We start from the raw sequence: 25,834 nt of genomic DNA on the forward strand, positions 1-25,834 counted from the left end.
TGTTCCTGAAGTCATTTATTCCTTTAGGAGGGAGTTTTCCAGCCCAGCTGCTCTGCTGGTCTGTCGTCTCCCACCTAACCTGGACTGCTTTCAGTGCTAAGCCCAGGCTGGATCTGGTGCTGATAACACTTTTTTTTTTTTTTCAACAGGAAGTAGCTCCATTTTCAGTTGTCTGTGGGAGGGTGGAGGGCAGATAAGCTGTGAATGGAAACACAGAACAGATTTCTGCTCCACCCTCACATTGCACTTTGATCAGAGAGAGAGGACCTCCGCCTGTGCCTGCCTGAGCTGCCAGCAGAAAGGAGGAAGGATGGCTCTGCTGTGGGCATTCCCAAGCACTGTTCTCTCCTGTTGTTCAGAAACACTGAGTAGATTAAGTTGGTTTAGGTCAGCGACATGCTTGCTTTTTGCTATGTTGAGGTTTCTGTGATCTGAACTAAAGTCCTTTCAAGGGTTGAACAAGATGTAGGAAAACATATTAACCAATTAATATTTGTACTTGTGTTTTTGTATGTGTGTGCTGGGCCCAGGGTCATATATAAGTTTTCTCTGGTTTTCTCCTGATGTTGTATTGATTCTCAATAGGTAGCTCTTGGATATCACCAATGAAGAAAAAGGCACTTAAGACGAATAATAAGAATTGGGCCAATTCTGGACTTCTATACTTAGAATACCAGTTTCAAGAGCTCAGGTTTTACTGGTGAACCCATGTGGGGTGTTCAGCACTTTAATTTGTGGAACCATGTTCCACATGGGCACAGGTAGCCAGGTTCCAGACTATGCCAGGTGGCATGGAAATGACTTCAGGGTGCATGAGGCCCCTTGTCATTCTCCCTTCTCTATTACTGACTCCACTCTGATTTTTCCCTGTTTTTTCATGCTGCTCTGTCCAGGCTGGATCATTCCCCAAGTGTTTGCGCCCCATGGTTCTGGTGCTAGTGTCTACTCTTCTCCCAAAGTTAGACGGCACTATGCCATTCAATTAAAACATTCAGAAAGGCATAGATGGCTAACAGGTTGGGCCCTCTCAGATAGTCCCCTGCCCCACATGCCCTCCTGAGTTTCCTTGAAATACTCTTGTGCGTGCATGGACGCTTGGTAATTATAGCATAGAATTTATATCCTGCTTTTTTTCACTTAACAATGTATTACAGATTTTTTTCCATTATGCTACATGATCTTATTTTTAATAATTGCATAATAGTTCATTAAGCAGATGTGCCTTGCTTTTTCAAACCATCCTCATGTTATTAGACATTAGATTATTTCCATGGTTTCCACTATTATAAGTAAACCTGCAATGGATATCTTCCCATGTGGAGCCTTTCCCTTCCGTTGAATTATTTCCTTATAATACATTTCCAGAGGTAAAATTTACAGAGTTAAGTAGGGTATAACATTCTTGATGGCCCTAACTGCTTTCTAAGGCATGTACTAGAATATAGCCCCACTGATGATGGATGAGGGTACTGGGGTTATCACAGTTTCATCCAATCTCATCATTGTGATCTCATGTATTGTTACATAAAAGTCTTATTTTTTATTGAGGTACAATTGACATACATAAAAGTTTTACTTGTAACATTTTATGTTTAAATAGGGTAGCCTCATTTACAAATAAGCTTCTCAAGCTTTGGGTACAAATACTTGCTTCACTTTTTTCCAAGAGAGTCAGATGTTGCTTTTGATATCAGGTGAGTGTGTATATATGTATAATATTTTTATGAGCTCATCTCCTATAATTTGGAGTTTTCCTTCCCTTTGACGGTAGGGGTCTTGGGCTGCCACAAAGCATAGCATTTTTATCTGAATTAAGAAGACTAGGCATCACAGCTGGTAGCTTTTGGGATTATTGCTCAAGTGTAACAAAAATATTATTCAGATTATAAATATTGTAAAGATTTCTTTAGTGTGGCTTATTTGAAAATGGCCAGTGAGCCTTTTGAAGGGCTGTGGAAGCAAGCACCTTGCTTCTCCTTTTCGTAGAGCTGTCAGTAACAATTCGGATAAGGTAATTGTTTAGGCAGTTTTCACTTAGCTCTGGATGAGTTCCCGTTGCTGCTCCCACCCACTGATGATTGTAGCTCACTCACCTGTTGAAGGATGGAATTAGATCTACACTTGTTAACCTTAACAACAATAATAATACTAATATTATATACTCATGTGGTCTTTACTATTGTTAGCCACTTGTAAAGGCTAAATGAATTATATTAACTAAGTTATTAACTAAATTAATTCTTGCAACAACCATACATATATATATTCTTCTTTATTTGCACTTTCTAGTAAGAAAACTGAGGCACAGAAAGTTCTAGGTCAGGCCTTTTGCTTTACCTCTCCCACATTGCCTCTTTTGACTCCCTTGCTTAACCTTTCTGTTTTAGCTGGCTTTTCTTGTGGACAGGCTCCCAGACCCTGCATGCAGAACACCCTTTCCTCTCCAGTAGTGACGGCTTACCTTTATGGAATGGTGAACATAGCCAGGCAGCAGACTGATGCTTTTACAAACATCTCATTTAATTGTTACAACCATACCTGAGGAAGGTAAGACAAGGGCCAGTTACCGAGGAGGAAGCTCATGGAGGTGGCCACACTCAGTAGGTGGCAGAAGCAGGAGAGCACTTGAAAGCCCACACTAGTGTCCACCATGCTGGTTGACTCTGGCCCTTCCCCAGGAATCTTTCTCTTTTCTGATTCCTTCTAGGACCTCTTTCCCTACCTCCTTGTCTCAGCCACTCATTTAGCATTTACGATAGGCAGTTGAGCAGTCTTACTTTAAAGTACGGACGTGTCCTGGCTCCTCATGTGGCCTGGGAGCTTGTCCAGGGAGCGACTGTCTTTTTGGGGCTCACCATCCCAGTGCCCAGATCTCATGAGTACCTTGCTAATGTTCCTTGTTGCTGACTTGTGGTGACAACAGACCACTCTGCTATCTTTGCACTTTTGGCCATTTGAGGTGGGCTGCTTCCTGGGCCAACCCAGGCACCCTCTTCATTTCAGAGAATAGCACTGAGAATAGCACTTGCTGTGCTGAAGTCAGATTTGGTCAGATAAATGCAGATGTGATTATTGGGGGAATAAATAGATCAATACAAAGTTGGGTGTGGCACAAATCATTCATGAAGGAACTCTTACTAGTCGTATGATAGCTAATGAAGGACTCTAAAATGAAGAGTCATTTTGTAATTTCATATCTTCCTTTTGTTTATTTCTTTGGGGATTAAATCTGGATCCACGATGGCTTTGCTCATAGTGGAGGCTCTGGAGTTTTAAGGGCCAAAGTTAATACCATATTTATACGTGTAACCAAGTCCATCTCTTCAGTGTGTTCGACAGGATTATTTCTATTCCAAAAATTTCACAAGATTTTATTTAATACTTTAGACATCTCAGTGACTTTTGAAATTTGCATTTCCATGCACCCAAAGCCCTTAGTTTGTCTTTTTATATTTGTGTTATTTAAAAAGAAGTTTGGATGTGGGAATACCTTTGTCGCTAGATTTTTATAAACCCTCATTTTTTGCAAGGAAAGGGAAGGGTTGGATACCTGTGGAGGGAGGGGCTGGATTTAATCTGTCCATCTGGGAGGAAGTTTGCTTGGGCAGATGTGGTGTCACATGGTTAGACCTCCTTGAGCCCCTCTTCCCAGCCTCAGGAGGGTACTGTGAAGGTTAGAGAGAAAAGCAGAGTTTATACAGGGAAGAGCAGGCCTACGTTTACTTTCAGGCCCCTGAGTGGAGGAGCCAAGGAGGCTCACCACACCACCTTTGATTCAGTTCAGCTTGTGTCTGTCTGGTGCCCTGTGTTTCTCTGAAGTGGATGTAACATCAATTCAGCCAGACACATGTTTTAAGGATTTAATGAGATCGTATATGTAAAAAAAGGAATGCTTTAAAAAGTACAAAATGTTCTACATGTGTCAAAAAACAAGTATCCAGTCATTTATGTAGTGGAACTCTGAACACATGAAAAATAATGGGCTTCTGGGCTTTTAGAAGGAAAAAAGGCAGGATTAAAAAGTAAGCGATTATGGCCAGAATTTTCTTTTAAAAGTCAAATGCAGCTGTTTTCTCAAACTAATCTAAACATAATTTTGTTATTTTGGTTTGATTCTACTAAATTATATCATGTTTTCTATTTGGCCTTTCTCATTTGGACGGAAGAAATGAATGAAATGAGAAAGGTGACCTTTTGCTTCAAGAAATAATTGCCATGATCATGACACATATAGGATATTAGCATTTTCTTTATAATGTGGTCTGCTTCAAACATAGCCTGTCCTTCTGGGAAAGAATTAAGGTAAATGAGGTAGATATTAAAACCTGTGTATGCGTGGGTTAATTTTCGTGAGGTCAGTGCTCAAAAATTTTTATTTATCAGGTCTTGCTGAACTGAAGCTTTCCTTTTTACACTTTGACAGAATTGCTAAGCCTTGTGGCTCCGCTGTGTGTGTGTGTGTGTGTGTGTGTGTGTGTGTGTGTGTGTGTGTAGTGCTCTGCATTTTCTCCTTTGAAATGATTAGATTGTGTGGGCATTAGTAGCGCTAATTTACCTATGTGGTGTGGCTGGTTTCACTTTCAGAGATTTTAGGGTTTGGCACTTATTACAAATAGGCTTCCTCCTTTTCTACTTTTGTCCAGCTGCGCATCTTGCCAGGTGTTAACGTCCCTGAGTTCCTAAGAGAACAAGAGAGTGTCTCTGAGCATGCAGACCTGCAGAGCTAGGTCAATGGCACCACACAGCACAGTGGCTGGCCCTGTCCCGGCTGTACCGCCCACCTCATTTGTCCGTGCCCTCCCTGCCCCATCCCCTCAAGATGTTCACCTAGCTGGAGAATGCCTCCTGACAAATTCATCAATAACTCTCTCCCCTTCTCTTTCTCTTCTCTGTCCCTTCTTCCCCAGGCGGGTGCCCCGGTGATGTCTGGCGCAGGAGAAAGCACTAACCCCGAGAACAGCGAGCTCAAGTACTCAGGTCAAGATGGGCTGTATATAGGTGTCAGCCTGGCCTCGCCAGCCGAAGTCACGTCCTCCTCGGTGAGACAGGATTCATGGTGCGCACTAGCCCTGGCCTGAGCCCGCTGCTGGGAGCGGGAGGGCCCTCGGGACCTACAGTGATTCTGTCACCCCATCCAAACTAGGGTGAATATGCTGACAGAACATTCCTCTGATGCATAATTTCCGTGCCTTTGTTTTGAAAGAGATGCATTTCCCAAGAGGCTTTCTCTACCTTACCACCCAGCCCCTGTCAATGAAGAGCCAGGGAGAAGATGGAGCACATCTGGGGAAGGGCCAGTACAGCCCACAGCACGTCACCTCCTCCCTGGCCACAGCCCCTTCCAGCCAGCCTGCCTCTGGGTCTGCCAGGGGATTCAGTGTTCACTGTGCCACTTCCAGAGACTGGGACTAGGAGTGGGGCCTTGCCTGCTAAGGAACATTGAGAGAGATTTTTAAAAAAGGTTTTATGTGTATTGCCCCAAATCATGTGCTTCTTCTGATTGGTTTTGGTTATTCCAGAATTTCTTTGTACCTTTTCCATCCATACCCAAATTTCACATGTGTTCATGGAGAAGACTATTTGAGGCCATTTGGTACACACCTGGAGGCTGAGTCGGTTCATGAGGTCTCTTGTCAAAAATATTACTCAGTTTGCAAGACTGCATTATAACTGTAACATACACTGTGACTGAAATTTCTCAAAGTTCATATCGCGTGACTGATCTGACGTCAGTTGGAATTTGTAAACAGGGTAGCAAACAAGATATTTTTCTTCCATGTATACAATAATTTTTTTAAAAAGTGCAATTTGCGTTGCAGCAATCAGTGTTAAATCATTTGCATAAGATTTAACAACATTTTTTTATAATGAATGTAAACATTTTAACTTAATGGTACTTAAAATAATTTAAAAGAAAAATGTTAACTTAGACATTCTTATGCTTCTTTTACAACTACATCCCATTTCTATATTTCCAATTGTTAAAAAAAAAATATTTCAAGAACAAATCTTCTCTCAGGAAAATTGCCTTTATCCATTTGTTAAGAATTTTTATACGAGAACACCAATATTCCCCTTTATTTTACTGTGGAATATGTGCTGGAAAAAAATTGCAACAAAACTTTACTACCTAACAGACAACATTTGTAAATACTCTAGGCATCTGTACACACTATGACGAATTCTCTATAGTGTGACTAACCCACAGGCAGGTTGGTTTACATTAATTTTTTAAAAATGGGATGTCATGGAAACCTATTTCACCAGAGTTTTAAAAATAAAAAGGGTATTGTTTTGTCTTCTGTACAGTGAATTCCTTCCCTTTTAATTTCCATTTTGATACTGTATGTGGCTATAGATATTCATATAAAACAAATGCATGTGATGTTTGCAAATTGCCTTATGGCCTTCCTTTCAATGAATTGTCCTTTTGGAGCTGTTTTATACTTTGGTTTATTTGAAGTCGATACATAGTATTATCACATTCAGTTTAAATTGGGGACAATTTTTATAAGCAAAAGGGACCCAGTATTATATGACATTATCAGATAATAAGCATTCTGTTTAGGATTAATCCTTTAAAATATTTTAAAAGTTGAATTTCTTTCTGAATGAAATATACTCTGTAGCCCAGAAATGGTCTTCTTTCTAATTCCTCTCATTTGCAAAGTATCACTAAGTCTCAAAGTTCATCTGAGGTTGAAATCCTTATGCTCTCTAGAAGATATAAAATGATCTGAACAGTCTGTTTTTTCTTCATTGCTGGGGGGATGTAAGGAAATCAGGAGGCTGTTCCACAACACAAAATGGTGGCATTTCATTCTGGCTTCTGAAGCATGGGACATTTTTGACTTCTTTTTGTGTGCTGATTACAGCCATTCTATGGGGCCCAGTCCAAATCTTTCAAGAGAAAGGACCTTTTTTGTTTTTGTTGGAGTGGTGTTGGAAGTCAGACTCAGAGCTGTGTGCATGTCTGGGAAAGTCATTGAAGCCCACATGCACCCTGAAACCATATGGTTGCCTAGAACAGTGGTCAAGAATGCTATATCTGGAGGCAGACCACTAGGCTTCAAGTCCCTGCTCTGTATGCATCAGTTATGTGACCTTGGGCAAGTTATCCAACTCGTTTTCCTCATCTGTAAAATGAGGGTAGTAACATAACTCATAGGATTAAATAAGAGAGTCCATGTGAAGTGCCTAGTGCAGGGCCTGGCACTTAGTAAGCATTGAATGTTGACTTTGAAGGAGGGTGGCAGGAGCCCTTACCCATGGGTGTTTGGAATGTCTTACACCTTGTGGAGAATCAAGTGGTCGGTGAGAGTGTGTTCCTTGGCTCTCCTGCACTTCTTCAACAAAGCTGCGGGCAGTGAAATGAAGGAATCTCCCTCCCCTCCTCACCAGCCCAGGGGTGGCAGAGATGGATGGGGAGGATGCTTGAGAGATACCAGTCTGAATTCAGCTGATTGTTTTAAAGAACAGGTCTGGTCTAACAGCAGAAGAAAATTATTATTCCCTCATTTCCACCCTCCTCCCTCTTACGGTTCTCATTACTTTGAGTGCTTTCTGGTGGGTTGGTAGTTGTTAGAGTTAATACGCTTTGATCGGGAAATGAATTTTTCTTATTGGGGCTTCCAAATGATCTTATTCTCCAACACCGCTCCCCCCTCCCCCCCTGCCCCCCGCCGTGGATGGTCTCAAATGTTGCCACTTCCAATCCTAAGATGCCACTAGGCTGCTAAATCTCTCTCTTTTTTTTTTTTTTTTTTTACCGAAGGAGAAATAATTCTAGCTTTCATGGAATAAATGACAAGACACAAAAGGAGGAGAGGGCTTCTTATAGCCTGTCCTAATACTGTGAACTCCACTACTCTTAGCTTTTTCAACAGTAACTTTCTCACCTATGATTTTATAAAGCAGAAATTTGATAATTTGTTCCAAACACACTATCTCAGTACTCCTCCCCCAAAGTATGACATACAGAAAACAAGTCATTTCTCAATAGGGCGTGTGTTTACATAGATTCTACACCCCAGCTTGGAGAGTCCTCGGACCCATTACCGTGGGTTGCAGAATTTATGTTCTGTGTCACCCGTGGCTGATTTTAGGCCATCTTACATAACCGAAGGCTTGTGTCTGGGGTTTCTCTTCAGAGTGACTTCGTGTTGTTTCCTGGTGCATGTGGGGAGGGTCAGGAAAGCAAAGGGAGCTATTCATTTCCCCCTGCAAATAAACTAACTTCTTGCTCATGGGAAATGTTTTCCCCAGTCCTTGGAAATTTGGTGTAATTACAGATTGTAGATAAATTAGCTGCTGAGAGGGCAATACAGCAAGTCTTTGGTGGCTATTGCAGATTCCAGGCTGCTTTCAGTTTGGGGCAATGTGGTGGCTTTGGTGCAGTTAAGTTCTACATCCTGGCATTGTCTACGAGGTCTTTGGATCCCCATGGCTCTAAGAAGGAAATAATAGGTGTTTTTGTGGGGGGTGGGGGGAGGGGAAGGGCGAAAGGGGAGGACAGGGACCAAATATTCATTCAGAATAAGGTAGCTAGCTAATTAAAATGTGTTGATTCTGGATTGAGAAAGCAGGTCAGTTTGGCAATGCTAGTTATCTCCTGTTTGGAAACTCTTATGGGCAGCAGATATGAGTTGGATTATTTTAAATGAGAAACAAATAATAAATTTGCTAAACCAAATCTTTTTGAAAACGGGGTCTCCGAGTAAAAATTCAGCACCTACAGACCAACTTGAGGCCTCGAGATAGGTTTGTGGGGCTGAACCTTTAGCTGTAGCTAAAGAAGGGCACCTCTGCTATGGTCCCTGGAGGTGGCGACAAGTTCAGGGACAAGGTGCTAGCCATCTGTAGGACCAGCTGAGGGAAGGAATCCTATGATGTCTTCAGTTGTTTCACCTGTAAGATATCAGTAGGCTGAAAGCCTAAGTTCGTAGAAACTTTGGATAAATAAATTATAGTTGGTAGTTCCAAATAGCTTCTAAAGGAGAGTTAGAATGCTGCAGGTGCATGTTGATCCTCTGAGGTGCACATCAGTGTGAGTAACCATGCTCCTGCCAAGTGTTCTATGGCATGGGTCCCCAAATCCCTGGGTCACGGACTCGTACTGGTACCAGTCATGGGCCTGTTAGGAACCGGGCTGCACAGCAGAAGATGAGCGGCAGGCAAGTGGGTAACACTTCATCTGTATTTGCAGCCACTCCCCAGCACTAGCATCACCACTTCAGCTTTACCTCGAACCATCAGGCGATTCTCATAGGAGAACCAGTCCCTGGTGCCAAAAAGGTTGGGGACCACTGGTCTATGACGTCTCCCTAGTCTGCCCTGGAGAACTAGCAGTTGACACTCATTGTTCTTCCTGCTCAGTAGCTATTACAGAGAAGTATCATTCCACAGTCGATGTCATTATTTTAGTCAAAGAGATATTTATTTTGCTTTGTGGCTTCCTTTTTTTTTTTTTTTAAAGAATGAACATTTTTAAAAAGGGCTAAAATATAGTAATTAAAGATGAAATAATGTTTAATTAGTAGAAGGGCTTATGTTTCAGTCATCAGTGGTCCCCTGTGGTAAGATAATCATCTAGATATCCTTTTTGGGCAAGTTATTTCCTTTCTCTGGATCTCAGGCTCTACAGCAACCATAAAATGGAGAAATCAGGCATTGTGGTCTAAAGGTCCCTGCCATCTGTGTTTGCTGCCCACAATCCCATGTGCAGATTATAGGCAATGAGGCGATGGTGGGTCTGCGGTCTGGTTGGGTTCTCCAAGTCTGAAGCCTCTGCAGGCCCCTCTATGATTGGGGAAGCTGGTGGGATTGGAATTTTCTAGTTTTTTTCTGGTTCCCTTACCTCCTCAAGTTTAGACTTATGGAGGCCAAGTCCTCCTGTTGCCTTAGGCCACAGGCAGTGAGAGTCCTGGTCATGTTTATGAACACAGGGGCTTGGTGAGAAGTGCTGCCACCCCCTAATGCAGAACCCCTTGATAGAGAACTTATACAGTGATATGGACCCAGACCGGAAAATGGAAACGTCTGGCAGCTGAGCAGTCCACAGGACAAGGAAAAAACAGCTTTGCTTTGCTTGGCCCATTGCTTTAATATCTTGTAGTTGGTTTTTTATTTCTTGGAAACCAACTTTTCATTGTTGTTTGCCTTCTGTGTCTTCTCTTTAGCCATTAGAGAGTTTTCTTCCCTGTCTCTCCACCCCTCCCCTGGCTTTTGCTCTTATTTTTGTGAATTTTATTCCTTTAATACTCTAAGACTAGTTTGAAATAATAATAGCAAATATTATTACTATGTGCCAGTTTCTATACAAAGTGCTGCACATATATCAATTTATCTAATCCTTATACCAAGTGAATAAGTTGGTGCTATTCATTTTACAGATGTGTCTATAGAGGCACAGAGAAGTTAAGTAACTTGCCCAAGGTTACACAGTGACAGTCTGGCTCCAGAGCACACGCTCTTAACCACTCTACCATATTGGCTTTTCATCTTGATTTAAAGGGGAAGAAATTGAACACAGAGGAGGAGCCAAAACTGTCTGAGACTTGAGACTATGGCCTTTCTCTTTCCCCTAGCATCTCAGAAACATACAATTCTGATTTGCAATTCAGGCATGCCTAGATTGAGGAAACGTCATAAGTGTATATGTTTCTTCTACTTACAGGTTTCTTAAGAATACCTAAGGTAGTGAGTAGTCATTAGCTGGAAAGTAGTGAGTTTGGAGATGTCCTATCTTTGAGTAATTCGCTTCTCTCTTTTTTGTGTAACTTTAAATAAGGCCTGTTATCCTCTTACCTAGCTCAAACAATCAGGGTAAAGCCTTCTACAAAGTTTAAAAAGCTGGAGAAATTATCAAGAGTGGTTAAAACTGAATACCAGAGAGTACAAGGAATACTTTATTGTGTAAAATCTTTCTGTGCTTGGTTGTGCCAAAGGATTGTTTTCAGGAACACTTGTGCAAGATTTTAGCACTGGTGTCTTAGGCCTTATCTTTTTAAATAAGTGTTTATTACTGCTTACATCATTGTTGCTATTATTATTTTGATAAGCGTGCATTACTAATGATGCTTTCTGTCAGGATTTCTCAAACTTCTAGATGCACAAGCACCATACAAAATGTTTGTTAAAAATCAAAGAGTCCCTGACTCCTTTCCCAGAGAATCTGATTCTGTAGGTTTGTGTAGAGCTGAAGAATCTGTGTTTTTGGCCTTTGCATTAATTAAAATTTCTTGAATGGTACAAAATTCAAAAGTTATAAATTGGGATATAGTGAAAAACAATTGCCCTTTCTACGCCTGATCCCCACCCACTCTGTTCATTCTCCTAGATATAACTTTGTATTTCTTGTATTGATCATATGCATTGGCTATAGATGCATACACAAGCATATACAAGTATATGTTTTTATTTTTTTTTACATATGCGGTAGCATACTGTACACATTGCTTTGCATTTTGCTCTTTTCCCTTAGGATATTTGGATAGTTCATTATTTAATTGGTGCCCTGTTGAAGAAAATTTGTTTCTAATCTTTTGCTATTTAAGCAATACTGCAAGCATTTCCCCACATCTGTGTTATTTTACTCATACCTATGGGATGAGTTTCTAAAATTGGCATTGCTGAGCCAATTTTGATTTATATCGGCAAGTTGCTTTCACAGAGGTTGTTCCAATGTGCACTCTCCCAGCCAGTGCACAAGAGTGCCTGTTTTCCCTTAGTTGAATGTCTGTTATCAAATACTCTGATCTTTGTCATTTTTGCATCTGAATTTTGTTTTGCATTTATCTTATTGTGAATGAGGTTGAACATCTTTTCGTATAATTAAGAGCCATGTGAACTCTATGCCCAATCCTGTTCATATTCTCTACCTGTTTTTTCTATTGGGTTACTAGTTTCATTGATTTGAGAAGTTCTTTGCATATGAAGGAAATTAGTCTTTTGTCTGAAATATACTTTAAATATATTTATTCTTGGTTTTATTTGATGTTGTTTATACCTTTTTAAAAATGATACTGATCTTTTAAAAAGGTAATTCGATTTATCACTCTTTTTTATGACTTCAGAGTTTTATACACTATTTAGAAAAATCTCCACTGCTAAGATTATTTTTAAAAATCCCACATTCTTCTAGTTCTTTTCTGATTTTGCTTTTGAAGTTTACATTTTGTTTCCATCTGGAATTTCTGTTTTTGGTTGTTATAACATGTAGAGTATATATTCAACCATTTCTTCTTTCAAATTGCAGTCTAATTGTTCCATCATCATTTCCTGAATTATCCATTTACCTCTCACTGATTCAAATGAGAATTAAAATATATGTAGATTCTCATATGTATATGTATTCTTGTATAAATTCTTATTTGGATGTATATTTAATATACATTTTGATATCTATTTCGGTCTATTTCTGGATTTTTCTATTCTATACCAATGATCTATTTATTCATGCTTTAGTTGAAATTCCTTCAACTATTATATTTGCAATATAAAGGTTAGTCTCTTCTCATTAATTTTTTAAAAAATAAGAATTTAATCACTATTTCACTTATTTATTTTTCCATACAAATTTTAGAATTAGCTTGTTCAGTTTTTTAAAAATCTTGTTGGTATTTTTATTGGAATAATATTAAAATTTTAAATCAACTTAGGGAGAATTAATATCTTGTTAAGTCTTCCCGTCCAAGATGAAATATGTCTTTTTATTTGTTTAAATATTTTTTTGTTCCTCATTAACATTTTAAACTTTCCTTCATGTAGATCTTGTGCATGTTTCCAGTTAAGTTTATTCCTAGGTATTTCATACTTCTTGTTGCTAGTATATCGCTTCTAATTCGTTGTTGTGTATGCTGACAGCATATTGAGTTTGTTTCCCAGAATCATTCTGACTTTTCATATCTTTTTTTTTCAGTCAATTTTTTTTGTGTGTGTGTTTTCAGGGAGAATATTCAGTTTCTGTTTGCACTGTTGTTGAATTGGGTGTTGATGAGAAACCCTGCTCTTGGTGTTGTCTGATTAAGGAAATACATACCTCCTAATGCACGTTTTCACTTAAATCCTGGATTTATATAACTTTGGAGATGGAAAGAACTTTGCTGAGGTGCATCTGAGGAAACTGAGTCTTAATAGGTTAATTCCTTTTGGTCAGTAGAGAAGCTGGGTTTCTAGACTCCTGGCTTAATGACCTAGGTTCTGGGCTAGCCTGAGAGTTCACTGCGTGAAACTCAAGAATAAAACATTGTGAGCAGAAGCTTGTCCTTTGGCAGAGGCTGGCAACTTGCTACTCTAAGTATTTCTTCATTAATCAGTTTAGGAATTAACAAACTGCCAAAACTTGCACCAATATGGTTTTCCAAAGACTTCGTATGTCCCTGAACACGAGCTCTGAGTTACCTCCAGGAAGTAGCACAAATGACCATTAGTCTTCAGTGAATCATCAGGCTGCATTTGCTGGAATAAATGAAAGCAGTGTGAGAGCAGGAAGTCAGGACAAACACCTACACTTGCTAACCCCATCAGCTTTCCTTTCTGAGGCCCTGGAGATCAGTTATCACCAAATGGACAGATATACTCTGCAAAGTTTTTGCAGGCTTCACAGCTTACAAATAAGAGACTGCATTCTTCAGGCTTCCCTCTTGTTGAATCTGGCAGTAGGAAGATCTCTGCCTCTAATGAACTGGGCAATGACTAGTAGCTGGCTGGCAGGGACATTGATGGCTCCAGTTTAATGATCTTTATAAACCCACTATACTTAATTCAGAGCACCCTTTATTTTAATAATACAAAGCATCTTGTTCATGGAAAATCATTAGGGGCAACTCTTAGGTATTATCTATCAGTTATAAAGCCATGCCAAATACCATTTGGTCTGTGTGGAACACAGTGGCATAGATTATACAACATTTAACATATCTGTAACTTTTCATTCCATATATTCTCTCTTACACTCTTATTATTCTTCCTACTTTTGCCAGGACTTCCTTGTTGTTTATTCTATTCCTCCATTTACATTTTGTCGATGACTTGAGTCTACAACAAACATTTCTGACTCTTTGATACTACTAGATTTAGTGGTGGAATTTCTAGTTGGGTCCTTCCAGGAGAAATTCCCAAAGCTGTCTCCTCTCCTTTACAAATGGGTGAGACATTCTTTTATTTTGAAATGGACCACAAGATTGCCTTGGATCAGGGAAGTGGAGGGAGCTGCTCCCAGTTTAACCTTCTTTCTTTGACCTCTTTGAAGCATGTGACATTGTAGACCACTCCATTTTTTTTCAAAACCTCCCCTTTTGACTTGCATGATGTTATAGAAAAGTCAGGTGTGATGGAATGGAAAGACAATGGACTCTGGAGTCTTGCAAACATGGATTTGAATCCTGACTCCATATACCAGTTCTGCGGCTTGACCAAATTACTTAACCTTTCCAAGTTGCAGTGTTCAGTATTTAAAAAAGAGAGCCATATTACCACCTAAAAACTCATCAGCCTTGAAGTCTTACTCAACTTCAGCTTTATGAGGGGTGGAGTGGCACTTGTAATTCTGGGCAAGGTGCTAGTATGGTCCCTTCACAAGATAGATGCTCACTAATTTAGATGCTTTCTACTTTTCATGTGCAGCCTAGAACAACATCATTCATTTATTCTCCATCTATTAGAAATCTCTAGAGAAACTGAACCATGTATAGGTATATATGTATATCTATGTATGTATATACATTTTTTTCTATGTGTATATCTCTCTATATGCAGAGAGAGATTTATTTTAAGGAATTGTCATCTCATGTAATGATCATGGGGGCCGGCAAGTCTGAAATCCATGGGGTCAACCAGCAAGCTGGTGATTCAGGTTGAGTCGATATTGGAATCTTGAGTCTGAATTCTGCAGGGCAGTAGTCTAGAAACTCAGGTGGGATTTCTATGTTACATTTATGAGGAGAAGATTTTCTTTGGGGAACCTCAGTTTTTGCTCTTAAGGCTTTCCACTGATTGGATGACACCCACCTACATTATGGAGGGAAATCTGCTTTATTTAGTCTACTGTTTAAATGTTAGTCACATCTAAAAAAATACCTTCAAAGCAATATCCAGGCTGATATTTGGCCAAAAAATTGGGTGCTATAGCCTAGCCAATCTGACACATAAAATTAACTATCACATTTCACAAGCTTGACTATTGGTCCTTAGGAACTAGACCTCAGTCCAAGGTTAAAGGGCTTAATTAAAGTGGATGTTGTGATGATGACACAGCTTGAGGGGGCCCTAGCGATGTGTTGGAACTCACTCAGGATCAGTATTCCGTGTTGATTATTTCTCAGTGACTGTCTTAGGGTTCTTAAGGCAGGGCAGGGTAGGGCGAGGTGGTGGTGATGGAGGAAGTTTTGTGGAAGGGTCCTGTGCTGAAATGTAGGAGCTGCCCACTCTCACCCACTCAGCTCTGGGCTTGGCTCATAGTCTATCTGTGTGACCCTGGGCAAATCACTGAGCTTCTTCTTGGCCTTAGCTTACTCGTCCAGAAAAAGTGACATTTAGACGTGATACTCTTCAGGTTCCCTTCTCACTTTTTAAAATTGGGTTTCTCTGTTCCTCTTGGTGCACGATTTGTAGATACTCGTAAGAAATTTATGGCTTGTGATTGCTTCACTTTTTTGGAAATGGCTCCGTGTTTTCAATAGCATTAAGACTTGACATCACATGTTTATTGACCAGAAAAGTGATGCCTTTTCATTTCTGTGATGTGATGATGTCATTCATCTAGTTAGTGCTCAATAGGAGTTTCTTAGATTGAAGAATATTTTTAAAAAGTATATGTCATTATAAAGACATGTTCACAGCAGAAGTTCCAGGGTAATGATAGATAGAGTCCTCCTCTCCCTCTGCATTCTCTTTCTTGAACTTTAGGGATCTGTAGAGTATATTGGAAAAAAGCAAAGCTTTGGAGTAAGATAGATCATGGCTTAAATCCTGGCTTTTTCACTTACCAGCTGTGTGAGCTCGGTCATAATATTCAATTTCCCTGAGCCTCAGCTTACTCACCTGTAAAATGAGGGTAATGGGATATCTCACAGGGTAGTTGTGAAATGAATAAAATGTTTTCTATGAACTGCCAAGCACAATGCTTGACACAGAGTAAATCTGAAATAAAATTTTTTCTCTCCTTGGATTGTATCTGAAGTTCTGGAGTCCTTTAGAGCCACTAGTAAGTTTGAGGCAAAAGACTCACTTTCAGAGATATTAAGAAATCTATATGCCTTAAAAAAAACCACATTAGGATGTGGTCATCTTCTGAGCTTGTCACACATGAAACTGGGGGGTTAGGCTGTAGTACTTCGCTTTACTTTTAAAACAGACAGTCTGTGCTCTAGGAATGGGCAGTTCTTTCATTCTAGGAAGAAGTGATGAATCATTATAGAAAATATTATTTTTTTTCTCAAGTATCTTACCAATAAAAGTAATTCAAAATAAATCTGTAGTTGAGAACAATTTGGGGAGAAGTCATTGTGGAGATGGACATTCCAGGGCTGGAGTCAACATCTTTGAATTAGTTAATCCTGGGTTTTAATTCCTGTCACTCTCTCTCCAAGGCTTCGAATGTCTTGTATATTGAAAAAAAAAAAATAATTAAGATATAACTTTATGTCAAAAGACTTAGAATACCATTGGTGATAGAAAGGATGGTAAGTAATGTTCTAACTAAAAATAAGCCTCTGTGGGTTGCTGGAGAAAAGGTCTTTTTCCAGCTGTAGAAGACAGCCTGGAAATGCTGCTGGGAGGCAGATCCCCCCCCCCTCCACCCCGCTCCCCCCCGCCCCCCACTGCCCTCCACAGGGGTAATCACAAGGCTCTGACCCCCTTTTTACAGCATCATTTGTGTTGGACCCAGATATAGTCACCTCCTCTCTCCACCTGGTTTCATTCAAGACCTAAATTGATGTTAATTACCGTTAACCAGTTTCTTTCAACTGTTCTGCTCTTCAAAGAAGATAGGTTCTAAATTATCTTTTTCTTTAGTTGTGGCTGGGGGTCACTTTACTACATTCTAAATGTGATTTTAATTGACACTCCCTAAATAGCTACAGTTGGGACTAGGGGTCACCCATGCCCTTCAACTCATTTCTTCTTGGGTTGGTTACTATAAACTGGCCAGATCAACACAGCCACTTGTCTCAACTCCACTTCCACATGGAACAAACAAAACTGTTTCTGACTAAGGGCTTTTAACAGGGCTTTTAACTAAGGGCCAAGGGTTTGGGGCTCCATGCTCTTCTTTTCCAAAGTGGAAAGACAAACTCTTTTTTCACCTGACTCTTCTTTCCCTATAGTGGATGCTTCCCTATGTGTTAAGCCTGAGAAGCACTTTCAAAACTGGTGACATTTATACAGTGAGAGAAAGAGTGAGAAAAGAAAGAAAGAGCATTAAAGATACTCTGAGTGAACTGTTTCTGTAGAGCCTGTGCCCTGTGCTGGGCTGGGCAACAAGAGGCTGTAGTTTGTTGCTTATCCATCAGCTTCTTGTCTGTCACCTGGGCTGAGGCTACGGGTTGGCGGGCCCTTAGGAGGGAGTCCTCCATTCTATTCACCTGATCTGTCTCCCTTCCTGCAGTGGAAAGCAGGGAGGTCCCTGTGGCCCAGCCTTACTCCCAAACAGAAGGTTGAGATGGAGTCCTGTTTGCACATTCTTTTTCTGAAGTTTTGCTGCTCACATTCCAGCAGGGTCAGGAAACAGGAAGCCAAACAAAGGAAAGAAGTACGAGGGAGAGACCTAAGGAGAGTCAAGAAAAGATAGACCCGCAAATCCGATCTAGTAATTGGCTGATTCTGTTAACTTCAGGTAGAGTAGGCAATGGGAATAAAGAAGACTTTTTAAATGAAATGTTTTTATTTTAATGAAATCTATGAACAAAAGAGCATACATATTACACATATTCAGTTTAATGAATAATAATAATGCAAATACCCAGATACCCACTACCTGACTTAAGAAATAGGGCATTACCAATGTTGAACTCCTGTGGGGCTGAGGGGCCTTTTCAGTTACCTGTGGCTACTTAATTCACAGCCAAATGTCTGAATCCACCATACATTTACATTTAAATATGTCAAATTATCACCTCTTTTAGCATTCTCCAGATAAGAACTGGTTTTAATTATTTGAAGGATTCCCTACTTCTCTAAAACCTCATTATCCTCTCTCCCACCTCAGCCACCATTAAGGATTTCCCCCAACTTTTGTCTGTCAAAAACAGGTTGATAATCCTTAAAAGGAGACCTATTTCTGTGAATAACATCCATTTAGCTACCTGATTCTTCCTGAATTCTGCAGATATTAAAGCCGGGAATACTCACAGAATTAAGGAAGCAGAAAATGCCTCCCTTTGCAGCACAGATAAGGTGCTCATATTTTCAGGTCTTTCAGGGAGCAGGGATGGAAGAAGGCAGGTTGCAGTACAATTTTCCTCTCTTTAATACACAGGCACTGAGATTTGCAACAAAGATCTCTTCTCCCTTGTCTGGTCTTTTCCAGAGAGATATTGTAGAATGATTTCATCTGTTCTGCATGGGTGACCTTGGGAACTACAAGCTAAATGGAAGGCTGGTGTAGGTTTGATCATCTTAAGACAGACACAGCTAAGAAGCCATTTGGAGCAGTACTGAGTATCTACCTGCCACCGAAGGTCAAGAATCATCTTATCATTGCTCATCAATCAAAAGCAGGCTATGATGATGCTGTCCCCATACACATCATTGTTTGTGTGTTATTTCTAAATCTATCATTTTCTGAGTGTCCCTAGACACTATTTCTAGGATTTTTAGGTACCTTCCACCCCATTCTTTCATCCCCCACTGGGCTGAACCTGGACCAACTGTCAGCTCTCCTCTCTATTGTTGTCTCCTCTACAGCGCTTTGAGAATGATCTGAAGGTAAGACTAGATAGACCTTAAACTGTTTTCCTTGGCTTTGTTTCAGAGTGGACCTCTCTCTTCCTAGTCTGTTTCCCAAAATTCCCATGACCTTGTACTACCAAGTGGAGCTTTTTGGTCCTGGACCCAGAGGAACTTCTGGGCTTGGAGCTTTTTTGGAAATGTTTTTGGACTTGGCAGTATCATTGATGGGCAAGGTACAGGCAGAAGGAGAAGAAACTTATTCCTCTCATGAAAGTTCATGCCACTTTACAGAAGGCTAGTTCTGAGAGTCTCAGTGCCTTAGTATGAGACCTTGCCCTGAATCCCCCACAACTTATAAAGGACCTCAGAGCCATTAATGATGACTGGAGGATGAAGTCACTAGTGAGTCAGGTGGAGGCTTAATTGTCAGCTAGGAGCAGGTGATCTGGACCTGTGGCCTGCAAACATCTGGATTTATTTGTGAAATTTCGTATGTGTGTAGGTATATACATTTTTCTGGAGAAAGGTTCATTGTTTTCATCAGATTCTCAAAGGCTCTTGTGACCCAAAGTAGATTAAAAATCAGTGATCACTTCTGATTGCTGATTTGCAATAAAATAAAGATATAGTTGAGTTTTTCGTAAACTTAAAATTATAAGAATTCTCTTTATTCTGGGATTATTCTCATTCGATATTTTTTGGTATAAAATATTTCATTTACAGGAGTTAGTGATAGTTGAATAGTAACTACAGAAAACAGTTCTTTCTAGACAAATAAAAAGTTTATAGCAACTCCAATTACAATTTTTTCCCCTTGGCCTATAAACTCCACCTTCTGGAAACCACTATTCTAGAGGATTGCATTATATTTGCACATGATTTTAAAGTGTGCTGTTGAGTATTACTCTTCACCCACTATCTCCTGTACATGAGAGGTCTTTTATTAAATACAAAGCCGATTTAAAGAAAGCGATGTGTTAAAAAACAAACTGAGGCATATTAAATTTTTAAGCGTTTATTTGAAGAAAAATTGACTTGAATTGGGCAGCACCAACCCTGAAGTTGTTAGGAGCACTCCATTGACAGGAGCCAGGGGCAAGACCTTTAGAGAGAAGATGCAGAAGCGAAGCAAGGAAACAACTTGATTGGCTAGAGCTTAAGCCGTTGTCTTATTTGGGAAAACCTAGTTGTGATTGGTTGTCCTTAGGTTCAATTCCTTAACCTCGACGCATTTACAGGCTTTTGGTTTATGTAGGTCACTAGGGCATCAGAATGGCCTCCTTGTTTAAGTAATTAAACCTGTCTTCTCCTGGTTCCCAGAAAAGAAAGAAGGTGGGCAATTCACCTAATCTTCCTGGGCCCTAATTTTCTTATGAAAATGAGGGAGTTCAGCTGGGTCCCCTCAAAGTTTTGTCTGAATCTAATATTATTTAATTCAAATGAATACATCTGAGGCCAAGTGGGAAGGGCTGAAATACAGACTAGAGCCTTGTGTCCCTGCCCTCCCCCCAAAATAAAATCTGGAGTGAAAGAAAAAAAATGGAATGTATTTAAAATTTGCAAAAATGTATGGCTTTGTCTAAAAATGGTTAATTTACTTTTTATACAAAGATGGGTAAAGGAGAAACGGATTGAAATCAGATACAGGTTGCCCCCGCTATCTAAAAATAGTTTCCTATGAAACTTTTCAAAAACTGAAATGACATAAAGTAAAGAACATCCCCCTTTCCAAAAGTTCATGATACGTTACTTCACTTTTATGAAAAACCTACACTAATACACTTGTTTTTGCTAACCAAAAGAAATCTGAAGAGAACTTTCACTTTTATAAAGAAAGATTTAACCTGTATAACAATAAAGATAACAGCAATGTAAGGAATAATAAAAACAGTTATTGCCCATCTCCTTGAGTGCCAGCTCTGAATTGACTTCGCATTCATGATCTCATTGAATCCTGAAAGGCAGGTTTGATCATCCTGTGTTTCTAGATCCAGTCATTGGCTGGGCAGTCAGTAAATGGCAAAGTTATGATTGGAACCCAAATCCTGAAAGCTCCTGCCCCTGTGAACACACCTCGAAGCCCGAGCTTCTTTTCCCAAAACGCTGTTGATGTCCAACAGTGTTGCCACAGACTACGAGTTTGTTGGAGCAGATCAGACCCCACCCTAGACCTCTTCCAGCAAAATCTAGACTTAACCCAACTCTCAGGGGATATGTATTCATGTGAAAATTTGAGAAGCACTGGTTTAAATAATTTTTTTTTTAAGCAGTTATCCCACATGTTAATACACATCAGGTGTTCCCTGGCTTGATGGTTGAAGAAGAAAAGGCTAGATGAAAGAGAGGGACATTCAGGTTGTGAAAGTGGAGTCCTTCCTCAGTGATTTGTTTGTGAATTTCTGAACTCTTGCCTATTTTCTCCCTTGAAGACTAAATATGTCACAGAATGTACAACCCCAAGGGTGAGCCCCAGTGTAAACTGTGGACTCTGGGTGATGAGGAGTTTCATCAGTTGTAACAAACGTACTACTCTGGTATGAATGGCCACCATGGGGGAGGCTATGCCTGTGGGGGGACAGGAAGCATATGGGAACTTTCTGTTTTCACTCAATTTTGCTGTGAACCTAAAAGTGCACTAAAAATATATATTAAAACAACAATAATAACTGAGTATGTGAGCCACGGACTTTGCCAAAGATGGCACAGCCAGTAAGAGAAAGCCTGTTCAATTCTTTTTTTATCCATTTGGATAAAAGGTGCTTTTGAAAGAGGGTTTTGTCAAGTGCTGTGATCTCATCATCTGGCAACACCGGTGGGAGAGGATCCAAGGGAAACCCAGGGCGTTGACGTGTGGGTGACTCAGGAGCCCACGCTGACAGTGAGCTTGGAGTTAGTGGGAGGGGTTGAGGACCCGCTTGGCTCTTCTGGGTTGTAGTGACGGGCACGAGGGCCTGAAGGCTCTGGCTGTGGGCTCCTGCCTGCCCAGAAGTGCTGGGATTTGGCTTTTGCTTCTCTCTGGTTTTCTGGACTTTGTTTTCCCTTTGTTCTTCAGTAGATGCTTGTGACCTGTGGTGGCTCTTTAAAGGGCTCTGCTACCATGGAGCAGCCCTGGTTCTCCCAAGGCGTACACATTCCAGGCCACTTCCTATGCTGTGCCCTCGGTGTCAGTTCCTGAGGGCAGTTAGTATGCCTGAAACACACCCTCTCGTGTGGTTTCTTTCTTTTTTTTTTTTTTTTTGTGGCTTATTTAATAAGATTACTAACATATGTATAAAGCTTTAAAATGTTTTATTGCTTATCTCACTTGATTCTATGACAGTGTCTGGTAAATGGATGGGCGAATGATAGTATTAGGGAGGCTGGGTGGGTATTACTCATCCTCTGGATAATGAAGAAACAGAAAATCAGTAAGTGAAGTGACTTGCCTCAGCTTCTCGCTGGTGGGTGCCATAGGTGCTGTGGGCTACTGTTCCCAAGACTATTCTTTATGCATCCCAAGGTTTCTGGCCTTCCAAGCCCTAAATACCAACAAGATCAGAAAAATAGGTGATGCTTTCCTTGTTACTCTTTCAGAGAGAAAACTGACTCTGTGTTTGTATTTGTGGGATTTCTCGAGTTAGCACTTTCATAGGAGATTAGGATCAGGGTGGAAAACAATATGACAAAGTGATTCTTTAAAAGGACATTTAATAAATTCTTTGGCTGTGCTGTTGTTGCTGAGCACTTAAATAACCCTTACTGTGTCCATGGTGCTGTTTTAAGAAACAAAATACCAAGGAAAACAAGTCTGAGTGAAATGGTGAGGCTTGGCTTAGGGATGCCACACTCGGGTCTCATTCGAACAGCGAACAGCAAGGAAATTGGGTAGAACCATTATGTCCTCAGGGAAGCCGGGGCACTGATGATGAGACTGATTATTCAAATTTGAGGCAAATGGTCCAAGTGGCTGTTTAGCATCTTGGGCTTTCACAGCTTCAATTTCGAGCCAGAAACTCACTTTGGAGGACAGCCTTCAAGTGACCTGTGTTCCACACCTTGAGCAATTTTCCCGGAGGTAGCTCTATTCATTAGCAAATGTGAGAAATGACTAATTAGCACTCCTTGCCCGCACTAAAGCAGTGTGGGTTATATATAGGTGGGTGTAAGGAGAACCACTCCACTTCCTCCCATCTTCTTCCCTTCTGAGATACTTGGATTAACACTGAAAGGACTTCTCCATTAGTGAAAACATCATAGCATTCAAGACTTCTTAAACAGAAAGGATAGATGTCAAAAGAATGCTGAAAAAGTTTGAAAAAAATCAACTTTTACCTTAATGCTACCATCCTAATGTGATTATAGTATTTTTATATTTGCATTTTTTTCTGGTCTTGGTCCAGGTATATTTGATTTGGCATTATGGCAAGCTCGTTGTAGCATAACTATTTAGTGTTGTGCTTTTTCCCCTTATAGTATACTATACATACTTCTCCGTGTTTATACATCGTCTTCATAATGATCATTTTCAGTGTCTGCACAATATTCATCATATTGACACTCTTGATATACTAACTAATCTCTTTGATGGCATTTTGATTGTTTCTAGATTTTCTATCACTGAGGTGGCCAGGAACATTTTGACGTGTAGACACTTTGTCCTGTTTGAAATTGTTTCCTGAAAGAAATATCAGCAGTGATAACTGAAAGAAGGGATCTGGGGAGATGGAGCTATTTTTCTGCTTTGGTGGGGCTGGAGGGAGATGCTCAGTGCTTTCGACTCATCTCGTGGGCTGGTCCTTTAGTGCTTTCTCGGTCCCTTTAAAATATCCCTCTTTGGTTTCTACTTATGCTTCTGCCTTCACTTCCTCCTACTCCCTCTCTCACTGCCTTTCCTCAGCCCAAATCTGCCCGTGGACTCTTCCCAAGCAAAGGGTCTTATCTGAATGACCCATCTCTTCAGTCCTGGCTCCTTTCTGAAGATCTGCCCTCTGAGGGATGGAGAGGGGAGGGAGTAACATAATCTTTCAATCTCATCGGCCTCTGGATCTGATGTCTTATCTAAATATTATCTTTTGTCCTCTTTACATCACAAGCCCACAAGGCAAGGGTCATGCCTTTACATGTGCCATGGAGAACAGAGAGTGCTGCTGGCACTTGGCAAATGTGGAATGTTGATGTTGTAAGGTGTTAATAACTGGAAGATGTGAGTGGATGTTCTGGGGAAGTAGAACCTGTGGCTGAAAATGAGTGGAGCTTCCTGGGAAGGCCACTAAGAAAAGTCTTCACAGGTAGGAGGTGGTTCTGAGCTATCACCCATGTTTTTAGAAAAGTATCTGGGGCTTCTGCTACTGGAGATATTGGCACTCATGTAGGTACTTGAATGGGGTGCTGTCCACTAGAACAACACTTTGTGGAGCATTTTGAGTCCCACCAACTTGAATCCAGGATTATAGAAAAGGGAATGACATGCAAACACCTCTGGGGTAATCCTTCAATGACATCGGGCTATAGACTGGAAATTTTTGACAATTTCTACATTTTAGTATTTGCAGTTTCTGAATGGAAGGTAAACTTTACAGAGGACTTCTCAGGTATAAAAATCTCTTGTTGAGTCAAGCAGGTAGGCTCATCCATTCCCCACTGAGGTCAAAAAAGAGTAAAAATTTATATTTTTTTACTTTATCTTAACTATCTATATTAATATATTTATCTATATTAATGATAGATACCTAACTTCCCTTGATAATTTTAGCTAAGGTCTTTCATTAAGTAGAAATTACATCCAGTAGGACAGCAATCAAAATCCTCATGCATTCCCTCCCTTCTCCATCCCTTGGAGAGCAGATCTTTAGAAAGGGGTCAGGACTGAAAAGATGGGGCATTCAGGGCCTTTTACATTAGTTTAAAGCAAACTGGTCCTTTCTAATGTGGAATCTGTTTTTGTATTTGAAATGAGTTGATGGTTTCTGAAAGAAAACCAATGAAATACACCCAATCCATTAAAAAAAGAAATGTTGCTGCTTATAAAATTGCTATTATTTTTATATAGATTGCATAGGAAGGATACCTGTAACTCTACTTACATATTGTTCTGTAGTTCAACCAGTGTTTTAATATACACTTTCTTCTTTCTTATAACAACTTGTGAGGTAGATACAGGTCTGCTTCCATTTCACAGAAGTGGACACGGAGGCAAAAGAGGGCAAGGGATTCAGGCTGTAAACTGTTGAGTCAGAATTTAAACTCAGCATTATGTATTTGCCTAGTGTCATACTGTCTCCCTGATAGGATAAATGATGGCAATTTAAGGTGTAATCTCATCTGTTCATTTTTTGTCTTTATGAGTATTCTGTGATTTGCTCTCTTTCTTATAGGCTTTCTGACTGTCTCATGATTATCATTCTTGTGTTGTTAAAATTCCAGAGAACTCATTGGACTTTGTATTAGTGAAATAGTCAATATATATATGGCCCAGAAATGGCAGCCTCAGGTATTTTCAGGAAACAGAACTGGAAGAAGGGAGAGAAGAAATGTCCAGTCAGCTAAAAGCAGCCATTAGACACCATGTGAAGCCCATATGAGGCCTTTAAACAGAAATGTTTTGAAGTGTGAGTTGAAGAAGAGTCGGCACATCTAAGTCATATTTGGAATGTTGTAACTGCTCCAGAAGTGCTGCTAAGCTTCGTGATAATGCTGATTTGTATCTCCAGTAGATTTAGGCTCTCTGATGCACATTTCAGTGCCTTACCAGGAGTGAACATTCTTGTTGACTTCTAATAGATAAACATAACTGTTTAAATTGAATTTTAATTAAATTCCTTATCTATGCATTTTAATTAAATTACTTATTGCTTATCTATGTCTTTAGGGTCTCTTGGCACATCTACTGTCACTACTGTGTGACTTGGGGCAAGTGACTTCATCTCTCTGTGCCTCTGTTTCTTGATTTATGAAATAGTCTCTA

At 40.1% G+C, this 25,834-nt stretch overlaps 1 protein-coding gene across 4 annotated transcripts in view; it reads left to right on the top strand.

The window, feature by feature from the left end:
• Positions 1 to 6,313, top strand: part of GATA6 (GATA binding protein 6) — a 28,406-nt gene extending 22,093 nt beyond the window's left edge. For all 4 annotated transcript variants that reach the window (XM_036229897.1, XM_016163329.2, XM_036229899.1 and 1 more), the window contains one exon: positions 4,908 to 6,313. In XM_036229897.1, the coding sequence (XP_036085790.1) occupies positions 4,908 to 5,078 (171 nt within the window). In that variant the 3' untranslated portion in view covers positions 5,079 to 6,313. The remainder of the gene's footprint in view (positions 1 to 4,907) is intronic.
• Positions 6,314 to 25,834: the final 19,521 nt, after the last annotated feature.

This window comes from Rousettus aegyptiacus, unplaced genomic scaffold (genome assembly GCF_014176215.1).
Source record: "Rousettus aegyptiacus isolate mRouAeg1 unplaced genomic scaffold, mRouAeg1.p scaffold_m13_p_12, whole genome shotgun sequence".
In the NCBI taxonomy this organism is placed as follows: domain Eukaryota; kingdom Metazoa; phylum Chordata; class Mammalia; order Chiroptera; family Pteropodidae; genus Rousettus; species Rousettus aegyptiacus.